A 25,876-nucleotide genomic window follows, 5' to 3' on the forward strand; every position below is an offset into this window, starting at 1 on the left:
TCACAGAAGGCAAGTGACTTCCTAGGTTCATAAAGCCAGTTAACAACAGAACCAGGACCAGAATAATGGGATCTTCTGATTTCCAGCTTTATATAGTGGTGAGAGAAGAAAAAACAAAATCTCATTTGACTACTATATCTAATTAGAACAAGTTTATAGCAGTGAAGAACTGTAAAGAAGTATTAGCTTTAAAAGGAAAAAAATATGTATTCTGAAGCTCATGATTCAAATAGATCCCAAGTAGATTACATTCTAATACTCAATTGAGAACCTACTGAAAACTCACTTCCCCTCCCATCCCTTGTCCATTTCTTATCAACTGCTTTCTTTCTCCTCCCCTTTCTTCCATATCTTTCTCTACTTCGCTCCAATCCAGAACATGTTTTTCTTTATAGACTTATACCACATCAAAGACTATCTCTTTCAGAGCTTGCCAGATTTATTTTAAAAGTTTTTTGATTTTTATCCTTCAGTAGCTAGTCAATAAACAATCTGAAAAGAAAATTAAGAAAAAAATTTCATTTACAATAACAGCAGAGAATAAAATACTTAGGAATAAACTTTAACCAAGAAGATGAAAAATTTATACACTGGATCCTATAAAATACTGTTAAAAGAATTAAAGACACAATACATAGAAAGATCCCAAGCTCATGGATTAGAAGACTTAATCATGTTAAGATTTACAACTACCAAAAGCAAACTACAGATTCAATATAATCCCTATAAAAGTCACAATGGCATTTTTTGCAGAGAGAGAAAAACTCATCCCACAATTATAATCTCAAAGGACCTCAAATAGCCAAAACAATTTCAAAAAAGAACAAAGTTGGAGGTCTCACACTTAAAGTAATCAAAACAGTATGGTACTGGCATAAAGATAGACATATAGGTAATGCAACAGAATAGAAAGCTCAGAAATAAACCCTCACATGTATGGTCAAATGATGTTCAACAAGGGTGCCAAGACCACACAATAGAAAAAGAACAGTCTTTATAACAAATGGTGCTGGGAAAACGATATCCGCATGCAAAAGAATAGAGTTGCACTCTTATCTTACCTACACCATATAAAACATTCCAAATGGATTAAAGACCTAAATGTAAGACCTAAAAATATAAACTCCTAGAAGAAAACAAAGGGGAAAAGTTTCAAGACACTGGATTTGGCAATGATTCATTGGATATAACATCAAAGTATAAGCAACAAAAACAGACAAATGGGATTACATCAAACTTAACTTTGTTGTATCAAAACAGAAGTGAGACAGAATCAACAGAGTGAAAAGGCAATGTACAGAATAGGAGAAAATATTTACAAATTATACATCTGGTAAGGGGTTAATATCCAGAATATATAGGGACTCCTACAACTGAACAAAAATAAAATAAAATACTATTAAAAAGTGGGCAAAAGACTTGAATAGATATTTTTCCAATGATACACAAATGACTAATAAGCATATAAAAAGATGCTCAACACCACGAACCATCAGAGAAATGTAAATCAAAACAATAAGATATTAGCTCACACCCATCATCATGGCTACTAGAAAAAAAACAAAAGTGTCTTTGAGGATGTGACAAAATTGGAACATTTCTGCACTATTGATGGGACTATAAAATGCTGCAACCTCTATGGAAGAACCTGGAAGTTCCTCAAAAAATTAAAAAAGAAGTACCAAATGATCTAACTATCCCACTTCTGGGAATTGAAAGGAGGCAATTGAAGAGATATTTGCATGCCCATGTTTACAGCAGCACTACTCACAACAGCCAAGAGGTGGAAGCAATTCAAATGTCCATCAACACATGGATGAATAAACAAAATGTGCTACACACACACACACACACACACACTAAACTATTATTTACCCCAAAGAAAGGAAGGAAATCCTGTCATATTCTACAATATGGAGGACATTTGGCTAAGTTAAATAAGCCAGCCACACAAAAAAGTAAATATGGTATGATTCCACTTATATGAGGTATAAAGTAGACAAAGTCATAAAAACAAAAAATAGAATGCTGGTTATCTAGGGTCTGGAAGTGGAGGGTGGGGGAAAAGAGGAGTTGTTTTGTTATACAGTTTTACTTTTGCAATATAAAAAAGTTCTGGAGATCTGTGTACTTCACATCAATATGAACAGACTTAACACTATTAAACTGTACATTTAAAATGATTAAACTATACACTTGATGTTATGGGCTTTTTATGCATTAAAAAAAATCAATTCAGCAATGTTAGTCAAAAAAATCCAGCCCTGGCCAGTGTGGCTCAGTTTGTTGGAGCTTTATCCCATATACTAAAGGTCATAGGTTCAATTGCTGGACAGAGCACATAACTGGGTTGCAGGTTCAATCCCTGGTCAGGGTACATATGGGAGGCAACCAATTGATGTTTCTCTCTCTCTCTCTCTCTCTCTCTCTCTCTCTCTCTCTCTCTCTCTCTCCTCAATGGACATGTCCTTTGGTGAGGATTATCAAAAAAATTCTAAATTTGGAAATTTAACAAAAGGACCCTCCCACCAGTGCACACCGGGGAAGGGGTAGGGGAAGCGGAAGGAAAGGAAATTATAGGGCTTTTAGATTCAAGAAAAGACTGGAAAGTGATAAAAATACCATTTTTGCAATTGCAAATTATCCTATCTAATAAAAGAATATGCAAATTGACCGTCACTCCAAGATATAAGATGTTCGCTCCCAGGTGGTCAAAGATGGCTGCCCCCATGTAGACACAAGATGGCCGCCACAAGATGGCCTGCAGGGGAGGGCAGTTGTGGGCAGTTAGGGGTGACCAGGCCAGCAGAGGAGGGCAGTTGGGGGAGACCAGGTCAGCAGGGGAGGGCAGTTGGGGGGGACCATGCCTGCAGGGGAGGGCAGTTGGGGGCGGGGGGGCAATTCTGCAGGGGAGAGCAGTTGGGGGGGACCAGGACAGGAGGGGAGGGCAGTTGGGGGGGGGGACCATGCCTGCAGGGGAGGGCAGTTGGGGGCGATCAGGCCAGCAGGGAGGCCAGTTAGGGGTGACCAGACTGGCAGGGGAGGGCAGTTAGGGGTGACCAGGCCAGCAGGGAGGGCAGTTAGGGGCAATCGAGCCAGCCAGGGAGCAGTTAGGCGTCGATCAGGCTGGCAGGGGAGTGGTTAGGGGGTGATCAGGCTGGCAGGCAGAAGCGGTTAGGGGCAATCAGGCAGAGTCAGGCAAGCGGTTGGGAGCCAGCAGTCCTGGATTTTGAGAGGGATGTCTGACCTCCCATTTAGGCTCGATCCCAGTGGGACATCCCTCAAGGGGTCCCAGACTGGAGACGGTGCAGGCTGGGCTGAGGGACAGCCCCCCCCCCACCACCCCGTGCACGAATTTTGTGCACGGGACCTCTAGTCCCAATATATAAGTAGAAAGGGCTGAAGGGATTCAGTGTGACTGTAATAGAGAGCTCTCTCAGAATTTAGATTTTCAAATGATGACATATAGAAGGAAAAGCAGGCTCAGGACCAAGGATACACTGTTGAGTATGCAAAACATTATTAAAGCTAAGAGCCAAGATGAATCAAAAATGTTGAGAAAAATCAAATTGGTGGCGGTAACTTTTTTTCTTCTTTTTATATATATATATATATTTTATTGATTTTTCACAGAGAGGAAGTGAGAGGGATAGAGAGTTAGAAACATGGATGAGAGAGAAACATCCATCAGCTGCCTCTTGCACACCCCCTACTGGGGATGTGCCCGCAACCAAGGTACATGCCCTTGACCGGAATCGAACCTGGGACCTTTCAGTCCGCAGGCCGACGCTCTATCCACTGAGCCAAACCGGTTTCGGCCGGTGAGTAACTTTTGAGGAAAAAAAGTCCTGCTGCCTGGGTCTGATGATCTATTACCTATGATGACAGAGAAAAGAAAAAATTCTCTATTTTTATGGTGGTTCTGATAATAAGCTTTATACTAAGAAGGGTAGAACAATGGAGCAAATGAAAACAGATGGTAAAATACAATTTTCAAAATGCGGCTAAAGGTACATTTTGCAAAACTGTAGACTAGAGGAATAGATATAATTCTAAGAGTCTCCAAATTAATTATACTAAAAACGTGGCTTGTGATTGTTCAGAAAAAGAAGTGTGACTGTGAAGAGCCAAGCAGAGTCACTAAACATAAATTAAGTCACACTTCACAAAAGTTATCTCAAAATGTATCACAGACCCAAATGTAAAATGCAAAAGTATAAAACTTACAGGAGAAAAATATATGACCTTAAGTTTAGTGATAACTTTTTAAATAAAATACCAAAAACATGGAAAACATTGGTAAATTGGACTCCATTAAAATTTAAAACTTCTGCTCTGTTACACACATTATTTAAAAAAAGGATAAGCCACAGAGTAAAAGAACATATTTGCAAAGCTTGTATCTGATAAAGTACTTGCATCCAAAATATACAAAGGACTGTTAAAAATCAACAAGAAAATGAACAAACCAATTAAAAAATAGGCAAAAAAACCCCGCAAACATATGCCTCATGAAAAGATATACAGATGGCAAAAATGCATGTTAAAAGATGTTCAATATAATTTGTCATTATAGAAATACAAATTAAAACAAAAATGTGATATTAGTACACACCTATTAGAATGGCTAAAATTCTAAAAACAGACAATACCAATTGTCGGTGAGGATCTACAGTAACAGTAACTCATTTCATTGCTGGTGAGAATACACAATGGTAAACCACTTTTTTTGTGTGTTTTTTTTACATTTTTATTGATTTCAGAGAGAGAGAAGGGAAAGGGAGAGAGAGATAGAAACATCAATGAGAATAATGTAGGGAGAGGTTATAGGGTTAAGCCTTGGACTGACCTGCTGGCAAAGTCGCAAACAAGTCCCAGCTTGGAGGGCACAGCCCTCTAAGCATAATTAAGCTTGATCTTGTGACTGTTCCCTAGATCTTTCCTGGGTAGCTAGTGGGCTGTGGGAGGTGCAGCAAGTGCTGCCAAAACAAGTGAAACTTATAAAAACATTGTAAATTACCTTGTTTACCTCTGACTATAAAATAAACCATCAGCTTGCAGTCTGGATCTGTTCTGTGGCCTCAGCCAGGCGCAGAAGATCCACCTAGACCCCGCTTATTCTCTTTGTCTATCTTTTCTTCATCCTTCACCGGCCCTCCCTCAGGCTTGCTTGAACCCTTGGCTGTGCTGGCGTGGCACAGAATAACACATCGATTGGCTGCCTCTTGCATGCCTCCTGACAGGAACTGAACCAGGGACCTCTCAGTTTAAGGGTCAATGCTCAACCACTGACCCACACCAACTGGGCAGGTACAGCCACTTTTCAAGAGAGTTTACTAAGTTTCTTAAAAAACAAAACATAGTCTTAACCATATGATCTAGCAATTGTACTCCTAGGTATTTACCCAACTGATGTGAAAACTTATGTCCATACAAAAATATGTATGCAACTGTTTACAGCTTTATTCAACCACCAAAAACTGGTAGTAAACAAGATGTCCTTTCCTAGGTGAACTGATAAACTGTGATACTTTCATACAATGGAATATTATTCAGCAATAAAAAGGAATGAGCTGTTAAGCCAAAGACATAGATGAATGTTAAATACATATTGCTAAGTGAAAGAAACTAGACCAAAAACGTTTTAATTATGACAATCTCAAAAGAAAAGATGGTGATCAGGTCAGGAACTGTCAGGTGCTCAGGAGAAAGCTAAGTAAATAAAGCAATTGATTTTCTTAGAGCAGTGAAACTACCCTGTATGATACTGTAATGGTGGATACATGACACCACGTGTTTGTCAAAACCCATAGAACTTCATAGCATAGAGGGAATCCTAAGGTATGGAAATTAAAAAAAAATTATTTAGGAGGTTTGGGGAGCCCAGGATAGAATGCAAAATATGGCAAAAGAATCTAATTGTATTAGAAATGTTATGAAAGAATTTCACTGAAAGAAGTGGGGGAAAAAGGTTCTTAACTAACTTTGGATAAGTGAACTCTATAAAACGTAAAAGAAAGTGTATATAGCACTGTATTCTAATTGATAAATATTTTTCCACAGGGATACAGGTTCTCAATTCTGAAACCATTATACATGTATACTAAAACTGATTAAGTATATGGATGGTCAATGGTAGAAAACGACAATCTGAAAAGACCACATACTGTATGATTCTAATTACATAACACTTTGTTGAAGTGAAGGTTATAGGTAAGTAAGAGGAGGATGCTAGAATGATCAATGCAGTATGGATTAGAGTTAGAGACATCAGTATATAGATATGGCTAGTTACACACAGAAATTTATAGATACGTGTACATACACAGATTAGTATACCAACATATGTTTTCTTGTCTTGTCTACTGAGAGGTCCTAGAAACAATGTCATCCCAGTATTAATGAAAACACCCAGCTACCAGGTTTTGGTATCTAATACTATTCTCAATAAAATAAACCAGGGTTCCTTGGAGAAACTGTTGATTTTAGAACTGGGGCAGGAAATATGTAAGATAAGCCTGAAGCATCTTATAGTGCCAGAAAGCAAGGATGTATGCAAACAAAAAATATAACTCATAATGATGGGGCTATGTCAAAGGGGCACAGAAGTTAACTCCACGTTCCCAATGGTCAAAGCTGGAATAATTGGCGCAACAAAATAAATAAAGTAGTACTGGATTATGACCAAGTATAAAATAAGTATCCAATGAGTCCTCATGAATATAAATGACTAAGTAAATAAATGGAGTCAAAAAGACAAATCTCCTGTGTAGAATTCCAAATAATCTCTGTAGATACTGCCCCCCCTCTCAAGGCAATGGAACTTAACTCTCTGCCTTTTAAGTGTGGGCTGCATATAGTAACCTCCTTTCAAAGAGTACAGCATAGAAAGGGGGGGGGGGGGGGGAAATAGTAATTTTATAGTGGAAAACCTGACAAACATACTATCTAAGCCAGGTGATCAAGTTTAACATCAACAGTCAAAAGTAATATGGACAGTACGCATCCTTGATATAATGTAGTGACAATGGCACTTTACCTCTGTGATCTTCCTCCCCCAAACCCACAAGCCCAGTTCTAACCACGAGAGCAACATCAGACAAATCCCAATTGAGGGACATTCTACAAAATACCTGACCAGTATTCCTCAAAACTGTCAAGGTCATCAAAAACAAGGAAAGTCTGAAAAACTGTCACAGCCAAGAGCAGCCTAAGGAGACATGATGACTAAATGTAATGTGGAATCCTGGATGGGATCCTAGAACAGAAAAGGGACAATAGGTAAAAACTAAGGAAATCTGAATGAAGTATGGACTTTTAATTAATAATAAAGTATCAATATCAATTTATTTATTGTGACAAATATATCATAATAATATAAGATATTAATAGGAAAACTGGTTGTGGGAACTCTTCATATTTCTATAAATCTAAAATAAATAAAAAGTTCATTTAAAAACAATAAATTAGGTCAGACTAACCTCAATATTAAACAGTCTAACTTGACAGAACTCTAGCCAAATAGTATTCATCAAATCCTTATAGACAAAAATGAGAAGCATGGGCCAGACATAAGGAAAAATAGTTGTGCTTGATGAAGCAATAATAAAAAAAATATATTGATTAAAGGACTGAAGGCAAGTAGAATGATTTCTGTAAGTATCACAGGGACTAGGTATTCTGGACATGATCTTTTCATGATTATTATCAAGGACTTGGATGCTAATATACACTAATAAGTCTGCTAATTAGAGGAAACTGGAAAGGATTCTAAATAACAAAATCAAGATTTAAAAGAATTTTGACAAGTTACAGAGACAGAATAAACCTTATTAAAGAGTGAAATTAAAGAGAGAAAAAAGTAATACCCTATGTGCCAAAAGACAAAGTATAAAAATGTAAAGAATTTAATAGTAGCACTTACTTCAAGTGTGTGTGTGTGTGTATATATGTATATTGGTGGTTTTAGTGACCTCGTTGAGTTTTGAGAAAGATATGGCTACCCCAAAAGACAATGTCATACTAAGTATAAATTGTTAGGATGAAGGGGAGAGAGCACCAATGGCAGCTCATATTTAGGGTACATGTAAAGTTCTGAGAATTACACATTAATGAGAACACCAACAAAATGCACTCAAAATTAGGTATCATGATTGTAGATTTAAAAGCATGACACACCAGGAAGGATTTTAGTCTACAAAAGAAAAGATGACTAAGTGTTGACATGATGGCAATCTTTAAATATCTCAATTGATATGGCCCAAAAAGAGGGACTTATACTTTTGTTCAGTATGGCTTTAGAGGTAACACTAGATCCAAAAGATGTAAACTCTAAGAATATAGTTTTCATAATGACTATTTTCTAATAGAGGGCTAAGAATGGACTGAACTACACAGTTACCATTCTCTAGAAATATTCAAGCAAAGACCAATGTATTTATCAGTGATGTTTTAGAAGGGAGCAAAAATTGAGTTAAAAAAAAAAAAAAAAAGAGTATTCAGTTGGTCTTTCCAATCCCAAGATTATGATTAAAGAAAAGTACAAGTAATATGTAAGCCTAAAGTTCCTGTGATATTCAAAGGCCATCTACTTGAATTATGTTGGTTTAGTAATTAGAGTTACCGTATTCTAGGAGGCTAACATCTTAAAATGAAACCAGCATTTTAAATTTTGAGTCATGCCCACACCCAATCCCAAAAAGATTTCTTGGTTTAGTTGGGTTTTAGTAGGTCCAATCAGTAAAAAAATAAATTAAAAAAAAAATATATATATATATTTTGCCCATCTGAAAAAAAAATCGGTATAATTTTTATTAATTCACACCTGATGGCTATTGTTGTGTTGGCTGTTGTCATTTTTTTATTTGACCATCTAAGGGAAAAGTCAGTGCCCCTGACTAAATAATCAGGTATTGCATGTTTTAAAAGTTCTTGCAGCACACTGGCATGCCTCTTGTGGCATACCAGTGTGCCACAGCACACCAGTTGAAAATCACTGAAATACTACATCAAAACTCAAAAGACTTCACTATAAACTAATGAGCAAAGCCTACTGACATGTACTTATTGATCTCTGAGCTCTAGCTCCTCTCTTCAAAGCTGCTATAGGTTAGATTAAGTTAAACCAAGGGGCTGAATATCTATAATAATAAAAGTGTAATATGCTAATTAGACCAGAAGCCAGGGCTGTGAGGGAAGCCCAGGTCCTGGGTGCCGGAGAGAAGCCAGTGTTGGCAGCCGGGGGAAAGAAGGACTACTCTTGCACAAATTTCGTGCATTGGGCCACTAGTATAATATAAAAAGTTAAAAGTTCCCCATCCTTTTGAACTATCAAACTTGAAAATGTAAATAAATTAGCATGTGTGTGTAAAATGTTAGTTCCTTCAACTTTTTCAAAGGAGGAAATGAATAGTTTGTGTGATTATACATAAAATAACTCCCATCAAAGAAGCATTCTAAATAACAGAGAACAAAGTAAAGATTATGGCTGCAAAATTCCTTGATCATATAATATTTCTCTGGTTGCTTCATGAGTTGTATGAAAGTCTGGCTACCTACAATCCATCTGCTATTGTAGAAACTCCTCTTGGTTGCACAATCCAAATTATCCCAGTGGCTATGTCAGGTGAAGACCAAGAAATAAAGCAGCACAGAGATGGGCAGACATTTGTTAACAGGAACAATGTTAGGTATATTTAAACAAGGAAATGGAGCGCACTTTCTTTTAAAATAAATTTTAAATCTCTGCTAAGGTGAAAGTTTCATTTTCCTACTTTAGCAAAAATGCTCTTCAGAAAAAAGGAGTTAATTCCTTTTTTATTAATCCTCACCTGAGGATATGATTTTATTGATATTTTAGAAAGGGAGGGAGAAAAGGAAGGAGGGCAAGGGAAGGAGGTAGGGAGAGAAAGAGAGAGAAGAACATTGATTGTTTGCCTCCCATATGTGCCCCAACCAGGAATTGAACCCGTAACCTTTTGGTGCATGGGACAACGCTCCAACCAACTGAGCCAACTGGCCAGGGCAAGGAGTTAATTCTTTATTTAACCTAGATGCAATTTTATTTTATTAGGTTAGATGCAACAGGGCATATTATAAAAAGGAGAGAAGTTAACAATCTCATTTCAATTCCTGCCTCTGCCTCACATCACTGGCAATGTGATACAGAAAAGACAAGTAATCTTTCTGAGCCTCTACTTTCTGATCCGTAAAACAGAACAATGAAGAGCCTACCTTTTTCATAGGATCATTGTGAAGGTTAAATGAAACCACACATATTAAAAGACATTTAAAACTGTTAAAATCTATACAATGTAATTTGATATTATTATTAATATATTACATCCAATATTTTTAAAAGATGAGAACATTAGAAAATACAATTTCATTATAGCAAAAAACAAAAACAAAAACCCAACAACAACATAGTGGTATTAATATAATGGAAAAAAAAACTAATATGCCAAAGGCAAAAAAACACACACTAAGATTCTCAACTTCTAAATGTTTTTCTTCTTGTTGTTTTAAATAATGAGTGTCTATTCTCCATTTCTCTGAGGTATGGAGAACACTGCAGCTAATCTGTGGATATCCACAAAGGAAGGGATGCTAAAAATAAACTTCTTGTGAAAATTTAAAAAACAGATAACAATGCTATAAACTATCAGAAAAGCAATGGAGAAATGGTAAGAAGGGAGGCCATGTAGGAACAACCAGCCTGGAGAGAAGTTTGGAGATTAGCAGGGAAGCCTTTCAGTAAATATCAAAGTACCAGAAGTGTTCACAAGCAATGGGCTATTTATTCTCCCTTCTTAGAGCCTTCATAATTTGCTATCATATTGCAAAATTCTTAGACTCTGCAATCAGCCAACAGGAAAAGTTGCAACAAACAATGGAAGCAGCTTATTTAATTCTCTAACTAAATACCTTAGGAAAGGTTAGAGTGAAAGCTGGGCACTTTCCAAAATAATCTCAAGTACTAAAGACAACAACTGTGCCCTTCTTTGTGATATATACAATTTTTGGACTCTGAACACTGGTATGCACATTAGTGATTTAGCCATCTACTTCCAACAGGATACCAGCCAGTCTGAGTTTAACTGGGGTCTTTATTGCCGAACTCATACAATAACAACAAAGTTGGATAAAATAAGACTGAGCAATAAGCTGCTTGAGAAACAATACTAATCTTAAGAGACAGAGGACTTGAGAGGTCTAGCACTAATTTTGTATTCTATTTTTAAGAAAATCATTTAACTACCCTATTTCTGCATCTCCATCTGTCAAGTAAGTTAGATATTAAATAGAAGCCAGATTGCCACCTGTCAGGATGATGTAAAAGAAATACCTCTGTTAAAGAGATGTTGGGAAAAAAAATTAGTTTCTCTGTAATATGATTCTAAAGTCCTATAAATACATCTTTCCCCCAAATACAATAAAAATGAAGGGCCTCAACCATCTCAGATAAAATGTAATTAAATGATCCTTGTTTGGGATATCTTGAGATGAATTATATCAAAACAATTTAAGTACTTAATTTTTTCTGGTCTAATGATTCTTTTTTTCTCTTTTCTCGCTCTCGCTCTCTCTCTCTAGAAAATTTACCTTTATCCTTATCCAATGGTTCCTGGGAAAGAATAGTGCACAGTACCGGGTTTTTCCACACCCCAGTCTCTTGAGCTAGAGTAGCTAAAAAATGCAATTCACAGCTGCCATTCTCCATCAGCTTTTCATGAGCTACCTATAAATATTAAATAAACATCCAAAGAATTACAACAGATTTTTAAAAGCAAGCTTATTAGGCTTTAAATATAATACTAAACTTTTGAAAAATAAGACTTTTATCTTCAAATTTTCATGCCACATTACAAAGTGCTAAATTCCTTTACTTCTGACTTTTGAAGTCAAATCTCAAGGATAAGCTTATATTATTAAAAATTTTAAATAAAAACAATGTATTTTTATAAATAAGTCCATATTAATTTTTCTCCAAAATCTAAACCAAGAGCAAGGTTATTTCTCAAGGAAGTTATCAAAATATCCATAGCATAAAAGACCTTACACATTTACATCCCGTGTTAGTAAAATAATTTTCAAAAACTTCTACCATTAATAAATGACAGACCTGCATCAAGGCCTAAGTGACAACTTACACATATTCCAAAAAGAGACTTATGAAAGCAAACCAACTAAATGCATGATTTTTCATTTATTCACTACATAGCTTTGGCAAAATCCTATTAAAGCTGACACGAACCTTACTTATTCGTTTTTCCAAACATTCATGCAATTGGCATATTCCATAGACCACCAAAGATCAATAATTTTTATTCAATTCAAAAATGTTTACTGAGAATTTCTATGGACCAAATACTAGGGAAGAGAACAACTAGTCCCTGTGTTTATGGGGCTTATCCTCTAGTGGAGTAAAAAATATTTAAACAGTTAACACACAGGTAAAATGAAACAAATGCTGTTAAGCAGATATAAAATAACCCCGAGGAAGCTCTAAAATAGGAGAAAAGTGTCATGGAAACTCTTAAAACTGCATGCTATGTTTATACAAAACAGCTATTCCTCAACACCATAAAACTTTCCCACTGCAACAATTTCAAGTGCTTTAAAAAATTTTCTTTGAGCAATTGCTGAAAATATTATAGAGGGATTTAAAGAGTTATTTTCTTCGCATTAACTCACATAAAAAAGTATCAATTAGTGATATTGTTTTAAAAAGGAAAGTTTAGAAGTTTATCTTATGCTGACAAAAAAATTAAGTAGCATGAGGGATTCAGTAGTATATTTGTATATAAACAACTTATTTAATTCAGTGTAGAGTGTATCTGAATGCCAAACAATGAAAAGTTCTGAATTATTTACCTAAAAATAAACACACTAGGAAAAAAACCTAAGACACAAGGAATGATATGCTGAAGCAGAAATTGCATGATCAAAAGTTAGTTGCAATGTGACAAACGGGACAAGACACTTTCATTTCAACAAACACTTTTTAAGTATCTATTATGTATAAGACATAATAGAATCCAAAGGTATTAAGATATGAATCCTACCTTCAAGAATTCTGCACTTGATAGAGTTTAATGTTTAATATTAAATAGGAAAATTGATTTCTCTAACTATATTTCACATGCTTCTAAAATTTGAGATTAATCCTCTTTAATACATCTCCTACAGAAAAACATAAGGCCAAAGGATATTTTAAGAACTCTGGCTAGAGAAAAAGACAACTATATTTTTTTAAAAACTAGCTAGCAGGAACATCTCTTTTAACCAATTGATCAAAATTTACTTGAAGCTATAATATATCCAGCACAATCTAGTGCCTGAAACAAAGTTTAATGTTCTTGAAAATGCTCAAAAATAACTAAGTGCAAAATTGTGTAGTACTCATCTAAGTAGAATAAAAACCACTAAATAAAAGAAATAAAAAGCATGTGTTTTCAGCTCTAGGAAAAAAAAAAAAAAGCATGTGCTTTGGAATGAAAAACCTGGGTTCAAATAACTACTCCGTGGTATTAGCTGCATAAGTACAGGAAAATAAATATTTTAGATTATGAGCCTCAGTTTCCTCACCTTTAAAATGGGAAAAAACATACCTACCCCCACAAAGTTTTCTTAAGAATTAAGTGAAACAAAAAAAAACACAAGAAGTGAGATATGTTAAATTCTTATTAAGTATATTGCAGATTTTCAATATTATTTAAATGTTCCTTAATACAAACGTGGATATTTTCTTTTGTGTTACCTTATTGCTCTGACAAAGTCCTTTAGTTACCTGATCTTCAAGAACAGTGTATTATTCAACCAAACTACCTAAATGTGTATTCACTTAGGAAACATTTATTGAGCATCTACTATATGCAAGATACTAGTGTTAATAACAATAGCAATTAAAATTTGTCGTTAGGTGTTTTAAAGTTTAACCCAATAATTTATTAAGAATAAAGAAAACTAACTTAAAATGTACCTATATTAAACCTAACAGGTAAATATTCTCACCTGCACCAGTGTCTGAAATTGTTCCCACTGTTTATCTGATAACTCAACAGGCAGACACAGTAGAAGTTCAACACAGCTTCTAAAAAAAAGGTAAAGATATATATAATTATTAAAATTCGAAGTAAAATAAAATGAATTGTAACATTATCAGCAGACGTCCCATAACTAATCTATTTAAATTATCATAAGAGCTAAGATATAAAATTAAAACAAAAAAAGCTAAACCTAATTTTTATTTACTCAAGGGTCTACTCACAATGCCAAGCGTTCCAGAACCAATGCTACATTTTCACATTCAGAGGTAAGATAAGGTCGGGCTTTAACATAACTTTGGATGGCCACTGTGTATACCTCCAACAAAGGTAAGGGATCTTCTGAAGTTTTCCATTTCTCTGCATATTCAAGGAGTGTCTGTTTTGGAACGAATAATAAAAAGTATTCAATGTAAATCAAAATACACACTGAGTAATCAACTGTTTTTCTTTCCTCCCTGAGAAATTTTTAAAATAATTTTTATTTATAAAAACAAAAATTAGTTTATACTGGTTAAAATATTCAAAGTTATAAAACCATAGTCTTATTTCCAGTTCTCTTTAGGGGAAAAAAAAAAAGAGTGTTAATTCATCCAACAATAGCATCATTTCATAAAGGCTGGTGTTAAATGGTGTAAGCATTATCTCCTTTCTACCCTAGTCAAAATGCCAGCTTTCACTCAAAATTTCTAAGATTTAAGTTATTTTAAATAAAAGACATCTGGGCAAGTAATACTAGACCAGAAATGCAATAAAGAATTTAAGAGTATTTGTTTTCTATTTTTTTTGTGTGTAAGGAGTATAAAATTCAACACGTAACAATAAATGAATCACATATAGTCACAAAAAACATGTAATTTCTCAGTTAATAAAAAATTATAGCACATAACATTACTGTCTTTTATGACAAGTTTAACATTTAAAAAATCATCTAAAGACCTTCAACAAATGTAATCAATATTAAAGACTGATTACAAGGTCAAGTGATTTTTGTAATAAAGTGTTTATTTATTAAATTAAAAACACCCCTCATTCCTTAATGAAGTACGTATTTCAAATTCACCTTATCACAGAATTATCAAAAAAATAACCAGCACTTTCATGCTGTTTATCCTACAGAATAAAGAGATGGAAGAAACTGCTACAGTAGTTAAACACCCACATGTTAAGATAACTACTAAAATCACGAATTACATAAAAACTATATAAAAGATTCTAGAATTATGCTAAATCAAGTAGGGCTCTAATTAAATGTATTTTTTTTAATATAAGACTGACACAATTGGTCCTCTTCACACTTCAAGGTTTAAATTCATCTCATCACATGTGAAAATTCAGATGTCATTTCCCAGAAAGGATGTGATCTTGAAGGAAACTCCACAAGGGCTTGTGTCCTCTGGCATTCAGAAGCAACTTAACCCCCAAAAAACAACTGTAGGTAGTAGCTAGGAAGGAAGAAGAGACAGCAGGAAGAAAGGAAAGAGGAAATGAACGTTCAAAAGAAAACACATACTGCCTTATCCTGTCTCCATTAACCTCTAAATAGCAGAAGTAGTAAGTGATCACAGAGAATAAGGAAGAAAGAAAGGAAGAACAAAAAAAGGTAATCTGGCAAATGAAAGGACAACACAATAGCCCTAGCCGGCTTGGCTCAGTGGATAGTGTCAGCCTGCAGACCAAAGGGTCCTGGGTTCAATTCCGGTCAAGGCAAGTACCTTGGTTGCAGGCTCCTCTCTGGCCCAGGCCCTGGTCTGACCTCATGCAGGAGGCAACAAATCAATGTGTTTCTCACACATTGATATTTTTCTCTGTTTTTCCCTCTCTCTTCCACTCTCTAAAAATCAATAGAAAAATATCCTTGAGTGAGAATTCAAAAAAATAATAAAATAATAAATTTTAAAAAGGGGGGCAATATAATAAAAACTCACTTTCTGAGTAATCATATATTCATGGACCCCGATCCCTCTAAGTTGGACAAAAGTGCAGGTAATCTGAAGACCCAGTACTTACAACTGGCATCTGACGTTAGGGCCACCTTGTGGGACTAAGCCCTTTAACCTGTGGAGTCTGACACTAACTCCAGCTAGTGTCAGAATTGTATTGAATTGTAGGACACCTACTATTTGGTGTCAGAAGTCAAAACAATCTCTCAACAGGACTTACAAAATCTAAACAAAACTTGCCAAATGAATGGAAAAATCTGCATTCTGGGATTCTTCTGTGATTGTCCCTCTACTTCTAGGAATAAAACTGAGTATGATGTTCTCTATCTAAAAAATGTTACATGAGCCCTAGCCGGTTTGGCTCAGTGGTTAGAGTGTCAGCTATGGACCAAAGGGTCTCGGGTTCAATTTCCAGTCAAGGGCAAGCACCTCAGTTGCAGGTTTGATCCCAGGTCTGGGTTGGAGCATGCAGGAGGTAATGAATTGATTGATGTGTATCTCTCACATCGATGTTTCTCTCTCTGTTTGATCCCAGGTCTGGGTTGGAGCATGCAGGAGGCAATGAATTGATGTGTCTCTCTCACATGATGTTTCTCTCTCTCTCTGTTTCTCCCCCTCCCTTCCACTCTCTCTCTCTCTAAAAAAGTAAAAAATAAATGGAAAAGTATCTCTGGGTTAGGATTAACAACAACAAAAAAGCAAATTATCTGCATAACTGCATAAAGCTATGAGAGTTGATATTCATAAGCAGCAAGTATAGTATACTGATGGTAGAGCTTACCTAGTTTCTCAAGACACCAAGATCAGTAGAACCACTGTGAAAATGGAAGCACCCCAAACATAATTGATTAATAAATTATGCTTTCCTCAATTAAAAGTTACTTGTTGCCCTAGCCAGTGTAGTTCAGTTGGTTGGACTGTCGTCCTGTACACCAAAGGGGGGCAGGTTCAATCCCCAGTTGGGGTGCATGTAAGAGGCGACCAATCAAGTGTTTCTCTCTCACATGGATGTTTCAAAACAATAAAAGTTACTTATTTGTATCTACTGCCTTAATCTATACAAGGGCTTTCAGGTGGGAATCCCACGATGCTCAGGCTCATTCCTTTCACAGAATTATAAAGATCATTTAATTCTGTTTTAGAGAGGAGTAATTAAAAGGTCCAGTGAACTGCACAATATTAATACAATTGGTAATTAGCAAAGCCAGGCAGTCTCACTCTCTGTGAAACAATCTGTCCACTACCAACAGATACCAACTGTGGTAATGTAACCGAACTATAAATCTGCAGAATTACTTTACAATTACAACGTGCCTTTTACCTATATTATTTTAATTATTCCTCATAACTCCATGAAGTTAAATACCTTTTATCCAATTTGCCAGCCATAATAGAATAACTTGACTTCTTTATCTATTATGATTATTTTAGCTAAAAGAAAATCCAACTCAAATCATCGTAACAATAAGAAAGGTTTATCATATAATAGGAAATTAGGAGGAAAGGCCAGTTCCAGGATTGGTTAGTTCAGTAGCTCAACAATGTGTTCAAGGACAAACTATGTCTTCAATCTTCCATTGTCAGATGATGCCCCCACCTAACACCCAGGTGTCAAGAGAGTGAAACAAGCTTCTTACCCAGGGTCAGCAATAAGGAACAAGGAAACCTTTTCCAGAATACCCCCAACCCAATTCCCATTCGTAGATTTCTCATCAGGTCTCAATGGTCAAAAGTCACACAGCCATACTGGAATCCCATGGCTGACTTTTCTTTTTTAAATCCTCATCCGAGGATATGTTTTTATTGCTTTAAAAAAATTCTTTTTAATTAATTTTTTTGGGGTGACATTGGTCAACATGAATATACAGGTTTCAGGTGTGGGTTTCTATGTTACAAGATCTGTACATTGCACCATGTGCCCATGACCCAAAGTCAAAACTTTTCCTGTCACCATATATTAGGACCCTCTTCCCAACTTTTTTTTTTTTTTTAAAGACAGAGAGCGAGCGAGACACATCGAGGTGAGAAAGAAACATCGATCAGTTGCCTCCCGTACTTGCCTGACCAGGGGACTGAATCTGTACCCTAGGTATGTGCCCTGACTGGGTATCGAACCTGCAACCTTTTGGTATACTAGACGACACTCTAACCAAGAGAGCCACCCAATCAGGGCAGTAATATGCTTCTTTTAAAAATGGACACACTGGAGCATAAACAGGTTAAAGTAGTAAGCCCCAAGATCACAGAGCTATTTAAGAGGCAGAGAGAAGATTCAAACCCTACATTTCTGGACAAATGGAAATTTGATTCATAGCCAAAATCACAAATCTGAAAACTTGTCACATAAGGTAAGAGGCTTATTCTGTGTGGTCTCACAGGGCAAACCAGGAGCTCTAGGTTAAAGTGTGAAGGAGATACATTTCTGCTTTCCATGAGGCAGAAACATCAAACAATTAGAGTTAACCAAAAATAGAACAGGTTAGCCTCCTGGGATAGGAGGACCCAGAACTGAGCAAGATGACTCTGAGTTCAGAAAACTGTATAGGAGTCATATTTTGGCGCCACATTCCTTCATACCAGAAGAAACTACACCAGTGTGTAATGTGAAGAGGGCGGCTAGCTCATATAGGTTTTGATTGATGTATACATTGCTTAAAAATGCTTTTAATTAGTTTCATAATATTTAAAAATAATAAATTTCACATAAACCTTAAATTTCTAACTTTTCTTTCTTTAAAATTTTGGAAAATTAGGCAACTCATATTCCGGCATGGCAACTAAAGGCTGGAGCTGAGTCATAGATGAGCCAAGCTCCCTGACTGAAACCAGGCAGGGACTCTCTGGCTGCTAAAAGCCTCAACAAGCTGCCTCTCTCTTTAAAGAAGCTATTGGACCCCTAACAAGATATTTGTGGTTACACCCTCTATTCTATAGTGTGTATTATGGACAGGCCTGAGATAGGAGAAATACAAACCAAAAAAAGGTTAAAGGATCATGCTCTAAGGAGATCTCCAACACAGTGTTTCTCAGCCTCTTCTATCATCCGTTCCCAAGGAGTCTTTTAACTTTTTCCTTAACTGTCCCCCATCCCCATTGACATGTAATACTACAGATATATTATAGTGTATCTGTTTATAGGAAATATATATATATTCTATATAATAAAAGCCCAGCAACCATAATGACCAGAACGACTGCTCGACCAGTTGCTATGAGGTGCACTAACTACCTCTCCGTCCCCCACCCCCACTTCCAGCCCGCAGGCTCCAATTGCAGCATGGCGAACAGGGAACCGGGTGGGTGGCAGCGGGGCAAGACTGGGGACTGGCGAGCGGTGGAACAGCCGACCTTTTGGTCCCCGCCGCCACCCCCCCCGCCGCCCCGTAGGCTCTGATCGATCGGTGGTGGTGGCAGGATGTGACTGGTGAATGGGCAGAAGATGACCCTGATCATGTATCAAGCATCTTCTCAGATCACAGTGGCATAAAACAAGAAATCAACCAAAATAAAAACAATTAAAAAAATTAAACACCTGGAGGCTAAATAGCATGCTATTAAACAACAACTGGGTTACCAAAGAGATCAAAGAAAAAATAAAAAGCATCATGGCAACAAACAACAATGAAAACACAACAATCCAAAATCTATGGGTCCCAGTGAAAGCAGTCTTGAGAGGGAAGTTCAAAGCTCTACAGGCCTACCTCAAAAAACAAGAAACAATGGTAATAAATTATCTAACCCTACAACTCAAAGAGTTAGAAAGAGAGCAACAAAAAAAGCCCAGTGTAAGCAGAAAGAAGGAAATAATAAAGATTAGAGCGGAAATAAACGACATAGAGAAAAAAAAAACAAAACACCAATACAAAAGATCAACAAAACCAAGAGCTGGTTCTTTGAAAGGATAAACAAGACTGATGAACCTCTAGCCAGGATCACCAAGAAGCAAAGAGAGAGGACCCAAATAAACAAAATCAGAAATGAAAGAAGTGAAGTAACAACCAATTCCACAGAAATACAAACGATTAAGAAAAAATATTATGAACAACTCTATTCCAACAAAATGGACAACCTAGATGAAATGGACACCTTCTTAGAAAAATACAAGCTCCCAAAACTCAACCAAGAAGAATAAAAAAACCTGATAGGCCGATAACTACCGAAGAAATTGAAACAGTGATGATCCCACTTCTAGGAATATATCCCAAGAAACTAGAAATACCAATTAGAAAGGATATATGCACCCCTATGGTCATAGCAGCACAGTTCACCATAGCTAAGATTTGGAAACAGCCTAAGTGCCCATCAGTAGATGAGTGGATTAAAAAACTGTGGTACATCTACACAATGGAATACTATGCTGCGGTAAAAAACAAGGAGTGCTTACCATTTGCAAAAGCATGTATGGAACTAGAGAGCATTATGCTAAGTGAAATAAGCCAGTCAGAGAAAGATAAATATCACATGATCTCATTCATTTATGGAATATAATGAACAACATAAACTGATGAACAAAAAAAGATCCAGAGACAGAGAAACATCGATCAGACCATCAAACCTCAGAGGGAAGGTAGGGGAGGGTGGGGGTAAGGGGGAGAGATCAACCAAAGGACTTGTATGCATGCATATAAGCCTAACCAATGGACGCAGACAACAGGGGGTGAGGGCATGGGGGGGGGAGGATGGGGGGTAATGGGAGAATAAGGACACATATGTAACACCTTAATCAATAAAGAAACTAAAAAAAGAAAAGAAAAAAAATATCTACCAGCAAACAAAGGTCCTGGTCCGGACGGCTTTACAGGGGAGTTATACCAAGCATTCAAAGAAAACTAAAACCTATCCTCTTCAGACTATTACAAAAAATTCAATAGGAAGGCACACTTCCAAGCTCTTTCTATGAAGCCAGCATTACCCTAATACCAAAACCAGATAAAGACACTACAAAAAAAAGAGAACTATAGGCCAATATCCTTGATGAACATAGATGCTAAAATCCTCAACACAATTGTAGCAAATCGGATTCAACAATACATTAGAAAGATCATACACCATGACCAAGTGAGATTTATTCCAGGGATGCAAGGATCGTACCATATCCGCAAATCAATAAATGTGATACATCACATAAACAAACTGAGAGACAAAAATCACATAATCGTATCAATTGATGCAGAAAAGGCATTTGACAAAATCCAACACCCTTTCTTGATAAAAATTCTCAGTAAAGTGGGAATAGAAGGATCATACCTCAACATAATAAAAGTCCTATGTTACAAACCTACAGCCAACATCATACTCAATGGGCAAAAACTAAACCCATTCCCCCTAAGAACAGGAACAAGAAAAGGATGCCCACTTTCACCACTCCTGTTCGACATAGTACTAGGAAGTACTAGCCATAGCGATCAGACAAGAAGAAATAAAAGGCATCCAAATTGGAAAAGAAGAAGTAAAACTGTCCTTATTCGCAGATGACATGATACTATACATAGAAAACCCCAAAGACTCCATAAAAAAACTACTAGACCTAATAAATGAATTTGGCAATGTAGCAGGATACAAAATTAACACCCAGAAATCTATGGCCTTTTTACATACCAATAATGAACTCACAGAAAAAGAAATGAAAAAAACAATCCCCATTTACCATTGCACCAAAAAAATTAAGATACCTAGGAAAAAACTTAACTAAGGACATAAAAGACCTGTACTCGGAAAACTACAGGACATTGAAAAGAGATAGAGGAAGACATAAACAAATGGAAGAACGTATCATGTTCATGGATTGGCAAAATCAACATCATTAAAATGTCCATACTACCTAAAGCAATCTATAGATTCAATGCAATACCCATTAAAATACCAATGATAGAACAAACTCTCCAAAAATTCACCTGGAATAAAAAAAAGACCCTGAATAGCTACAGCTATTCTGAGAAAGAAGAACAAAGTTGGAGGGATCATAATACCAGACATCAAGCTATATTACAGCTACAGTTCTGAAAACTGCCTGGTACTGGCACAAGAACAGACATATAGAGCAATGGAACCGAATAGAGAACCCAGAAATTGACCCAAGCGATTATACTCAATATTTGACAAAGGAGGCAAGAGCATATAATGGAGTCAAAACAGTCTTGTGCTAGATATTAAAAAAAAAAGAAAAGCCCTAACCAGTTTGGCTCAGTGGATAGAGCGTCGTCAGCCTGCAGACTGAAGGGTCCCAGGTTAGATTCCGGTCAAGGGCATGTACCTTGGTTGCGGGCACATACCCAGTAGGGAGTGTGCAGGAAGAAGCTGATCGATGTTTCTAACTCTCTATCCCTCTCCCTTACTCGCTGTAAATATCAATAAAATATATTTTTTAAAAATAAATAAATTAAATAAATAAATAAAAATAAATGGTGCTAGAAAATTTGGTCAGATACACGCAAAAAAAAAAAAAATGACACTAGATCATCAACTTACACCATACACAAAAACAAACTCAAAATGGCTAAAGGACTTGAATGTAAGATGGGAAACCATAAAAATCCTACAAGACTCCATAGGCAGCAAAATTGCAGACATATGTCATAGCAATATCTTTATAGACATAGATCCTAGAGGAAAAGAGACCAAGGAGAAAATAAACAAATGGGACTACATCAAAATAAAAGGCTTCTGCACAGCAAAAGAAACCATCAACAAAACAACAAGAAAGCCCACTGCATGGGAGAACATATGTGCAATGTTACTCTGATAAGGGTTTAATATCCAACATTTACAGAGAACTTATACAACTTAACAAAAGGAAGATAATCAATCCAATCAAAAAATGGGCAAAGGACCTAAATAGACACTTTTCAAAAGAGGACATTCAGAAAGCCAAGAGACATATGAAAACATGCTCAAAGTCACTAATCATCTGAGAGATGTAAATCAAAACAACAATGAGGTTTCACCTCACACCTGTCAGAATGGCTATCATCAACAAATCAACAAATGACAAGTGCTGGCGAGGATGCGGAGAAAAAAGGAACCCTCCTTCACTGCTAGTGGAAATGCAGACTGGTGCAGCCACTGTGGAAAACAGTATGACATTTCCTCAAACAATTAAAAATGAAACTTGCATTTGACCCAGTGATCCCACTTCTAGGAATATATCCCAAGAAAACAGAAACACCAATCAGAAAGGATATATGCACCCCTATGTTCATAGCAGCACAATTCATCATAGCTAAGATTTGGAAACAGCCTAAGTGCCCATCAGCAGATGAGTGGATTAGAAAACTGTAGTACATCTACACAATGGAATACTATGCGACTATAAAAAAGAAGGAATTCTTACCATTTGCAGCAGCATGGATGGAACTGGAGAGCATTATGCTAAGTGAAATAAGCCAATCAGTGAAAGAAAAATACCACATGATCTCACTCATTTATGGATAATAAAGAACATAACCTGATGGAACAAAAGATAGATAACAGAGGGGACTGTCAAATTGCAGCAGGAAGGCTAGGAAGGGTTGGGGGCGGGGGGAGAGGTAAGAGATTAACCTTAGGACTTGTATGCATGCATAAAAGCATAACCAATGGACACAAGACACTGAGGGGGGTGGGATAAGGGCATGTGCTGGGGGGTAGGTGAGGCCGGGAGGTCAATGGGGAAAAAAAGGAGACATATGTACTACTATTTGTAACTAGTGACCCAGTGCACAAAATTCGTGCACATTAAAAGGGATTAATTAGAGGAAATAATTTAATATTGCTATTTGCCCTTTCTCTATAATAGAAGTGTCAGAGATGAAAGAAAATTAGTAAAATGTATATGAAAACCTTCCTCCTGTCAAGAGTCTGGGGCTCACCAGGGGACCCAGAGTCAAGTCCCCGCCCACCCACATGCACCTCAAAATCACGTGAGACCCAGACCCGGCCACCCTCCCCCCCCCCCCCAAATTGGGCTAGATCCAGACCTGGCCAGTCCCACCCTTGTCAAGCCCTGCCAGGCAGGGGGCATAGCCTCAGGTCCCCTGGCCCCAGGGCCAGGATGGGGGGCGTGGCCTTAGGTCCCCCAGACCGGGGTGGGGGGCGTGCCTTGAGGTCCTCTGTCAAGCCCCGCCAGGTGGGGGACACGGCCTGAGACCCCCTGTCAAGCCCCACTGGGTTGGGGGCATGGCCTGAGGTCCCCTGTCAAAGGCTGCCAGGCGGGGGGGGGGGGGGGGGCGCGAGCCTCAGGTCCCTCGGCCCAGCACCAGGAGGGGGGCACAGCCTCAGGTCAAGGTCCCCCAGCCTGGTACCAGGGTGGGGGGGCACGGCCTGAAGTTCCCTTTCAAGCCCCACCTGGTGGGGGGCGCGGGGAGTAGCCTGAGATCCTCTAGCCCAGCAGCAGGATGGGAAGTGCACCTTGAGATCCCCCGTCAAGCCCCGCCAGGTGGGGGGAGAGGCCTGAGGTCCCCTGTCAAGCCCCATGGGGGGAGGGGAGGGTGTAGCCTCAGGTCCCTGCTGATTGCTTATTAAGGCTCCTTAAGGGAACTTGGCCTCAGCTGTGGGTGCAGCCATCTTTGTGATGGAATGATGGTCAATTAGCATATTCCCTCTTTATCAGATAGGATTCTTTCAACAATAAAAAAAATTGTGTACAAATTGAAATGTCTGTGTACTTATCCTCAGAACAACCAATAAAATCTCAATTATGAAATAATTTTTGAAACACACACACACACACACAATCTGTCAGATCTCAGGATAAATTAAAGCATAGCATTCTATAGAGAAATAGAAGACCAGGAAAATAATAAGAGATTCTACCCATTTGACAATGAATATCTTTACTTAAAGAGCTCTTTAAAGAAGGTATCAAAACAAGCTGAGTGGTTTTCCTCCCCTTACCATATTGGCCACTTGTACGCACACCCCTTTCCAGATGCATTCAGATGATGACATATCCAGGGATGCAAATGAAGGAGGGAAGCACACAGACTGTGATGTTATCATAAAAAAACAAAACTCATTCTAGGGGACAAGTTGTTTTTCATGTACTGTTTCTGGCAAACTATAGACTGACTACTCAAAATATCCAGAAATAAATTCCCCAGACATGTTTTATTTGGCTCATACAGTACATTATTTTCCCGCTAGATATTTTTAATTAGTTGCCAATATTTCAAAATTGGGACATTACTCATAAGAATCTGGATTTCTAGTTATTTCTTTAAAAAATCAGAATCTAGCAACACTGGGCCAGTTAAATCCCATCCCATGTAGCAGTAACGAGCAGGTAGGTAGCACTTGGGTAAATCCATAGGAGCTTTCTAGTTCCTCACTGCTCTTTTCCTATCCAAGTTTTTTTGTTACTTTACATTCCTGGGGTTTACAGCACTTAACATTGTCACTGCTGGCATAGGCAATTAAGTAGTGAAAGCAGTTTTTAATCCAAGAGAACCAAACTACACTAAGTTATTAGTAAATTAGGTTCATCTAATAGCTCTTCAGCTAAAGATCTGGCTCTGGATATTTATTTTTAAGTGGCCAGGCCTTGGAATGCAGAGATTTAATCAAGTGAGATATTAGACAAGATGATTTTTAAAAGTTCATGAATATTTATCATGACTGATCTGGAACCATAATCAACAGTACTTTTGATGTATTTAAGACAGAGAAGACTGACAATTTTCTTAAGTAATTCCCCCCGCCCCCGCCCCGCTCAAATTTTGGATTATTTTTATTAGGATTAGAAATTCAACACAATGTTACTTAATAATAATAATAATAATAATAATAATAATAATAATTTTATTCGCTTACCTAATAACCAAGAAAGACCAGGGTGATGATGGCACAACTGGAATTCTGAATTTACAAAACTATACATACCAAAGACTCTAGTCTTACCCTAGTCATCCA

The 25,876-nt window shown here is 37.2% G+C and overlaps 1 protein-coding gene across 2 annotated transcripts in view; it reads right to left on the reverse strand.

The window, feature by feature from the left end:
• ZNF292 (zinc finger protein 292) overlaps nt 1-25,876 on the reverse strand; it is a 76,563-nt gene that overhangs the window by 27,314 nt on the left and 23,373 nt on the right. Inside the window, exons 2-4 of one of the 2 annotated variants that reach the window (XM_079779986.1) lie at nt 14,273-14,427; nt 14,017-14,095; nt 11,605-11,740 (exon numbers count right to left, since the gene is read on the reverse strand). In XM_079779986.1, the coding sequence (XP_079636112.1) occupies nt 11,605-11,740; nt 14,017-14,095; nt 14,273-14,427 (370 nt within the window). Of the gene's footprint in view, nt 1-11,604; nt 11,741-14,016; nt 14,096-14,272; nt 14,428-25,876 lie in introns of those variants that run through there. The other variant, XM_079779987.1, reaches the window with a different exon arrangement.

The sequence above is a fragment of the Cnephaeus nilssonii genome (genome assembly GCF_951640355.1).
Source record: "Cnephaeus nilssonii genome assembly, chromosome: 9".
NCBI lineage: Eukaryota > Metazoa > Chordata > Mammalia > Chiroptera > Vespertilionidae > Cnephaeus > Cnephaeus nilssonii.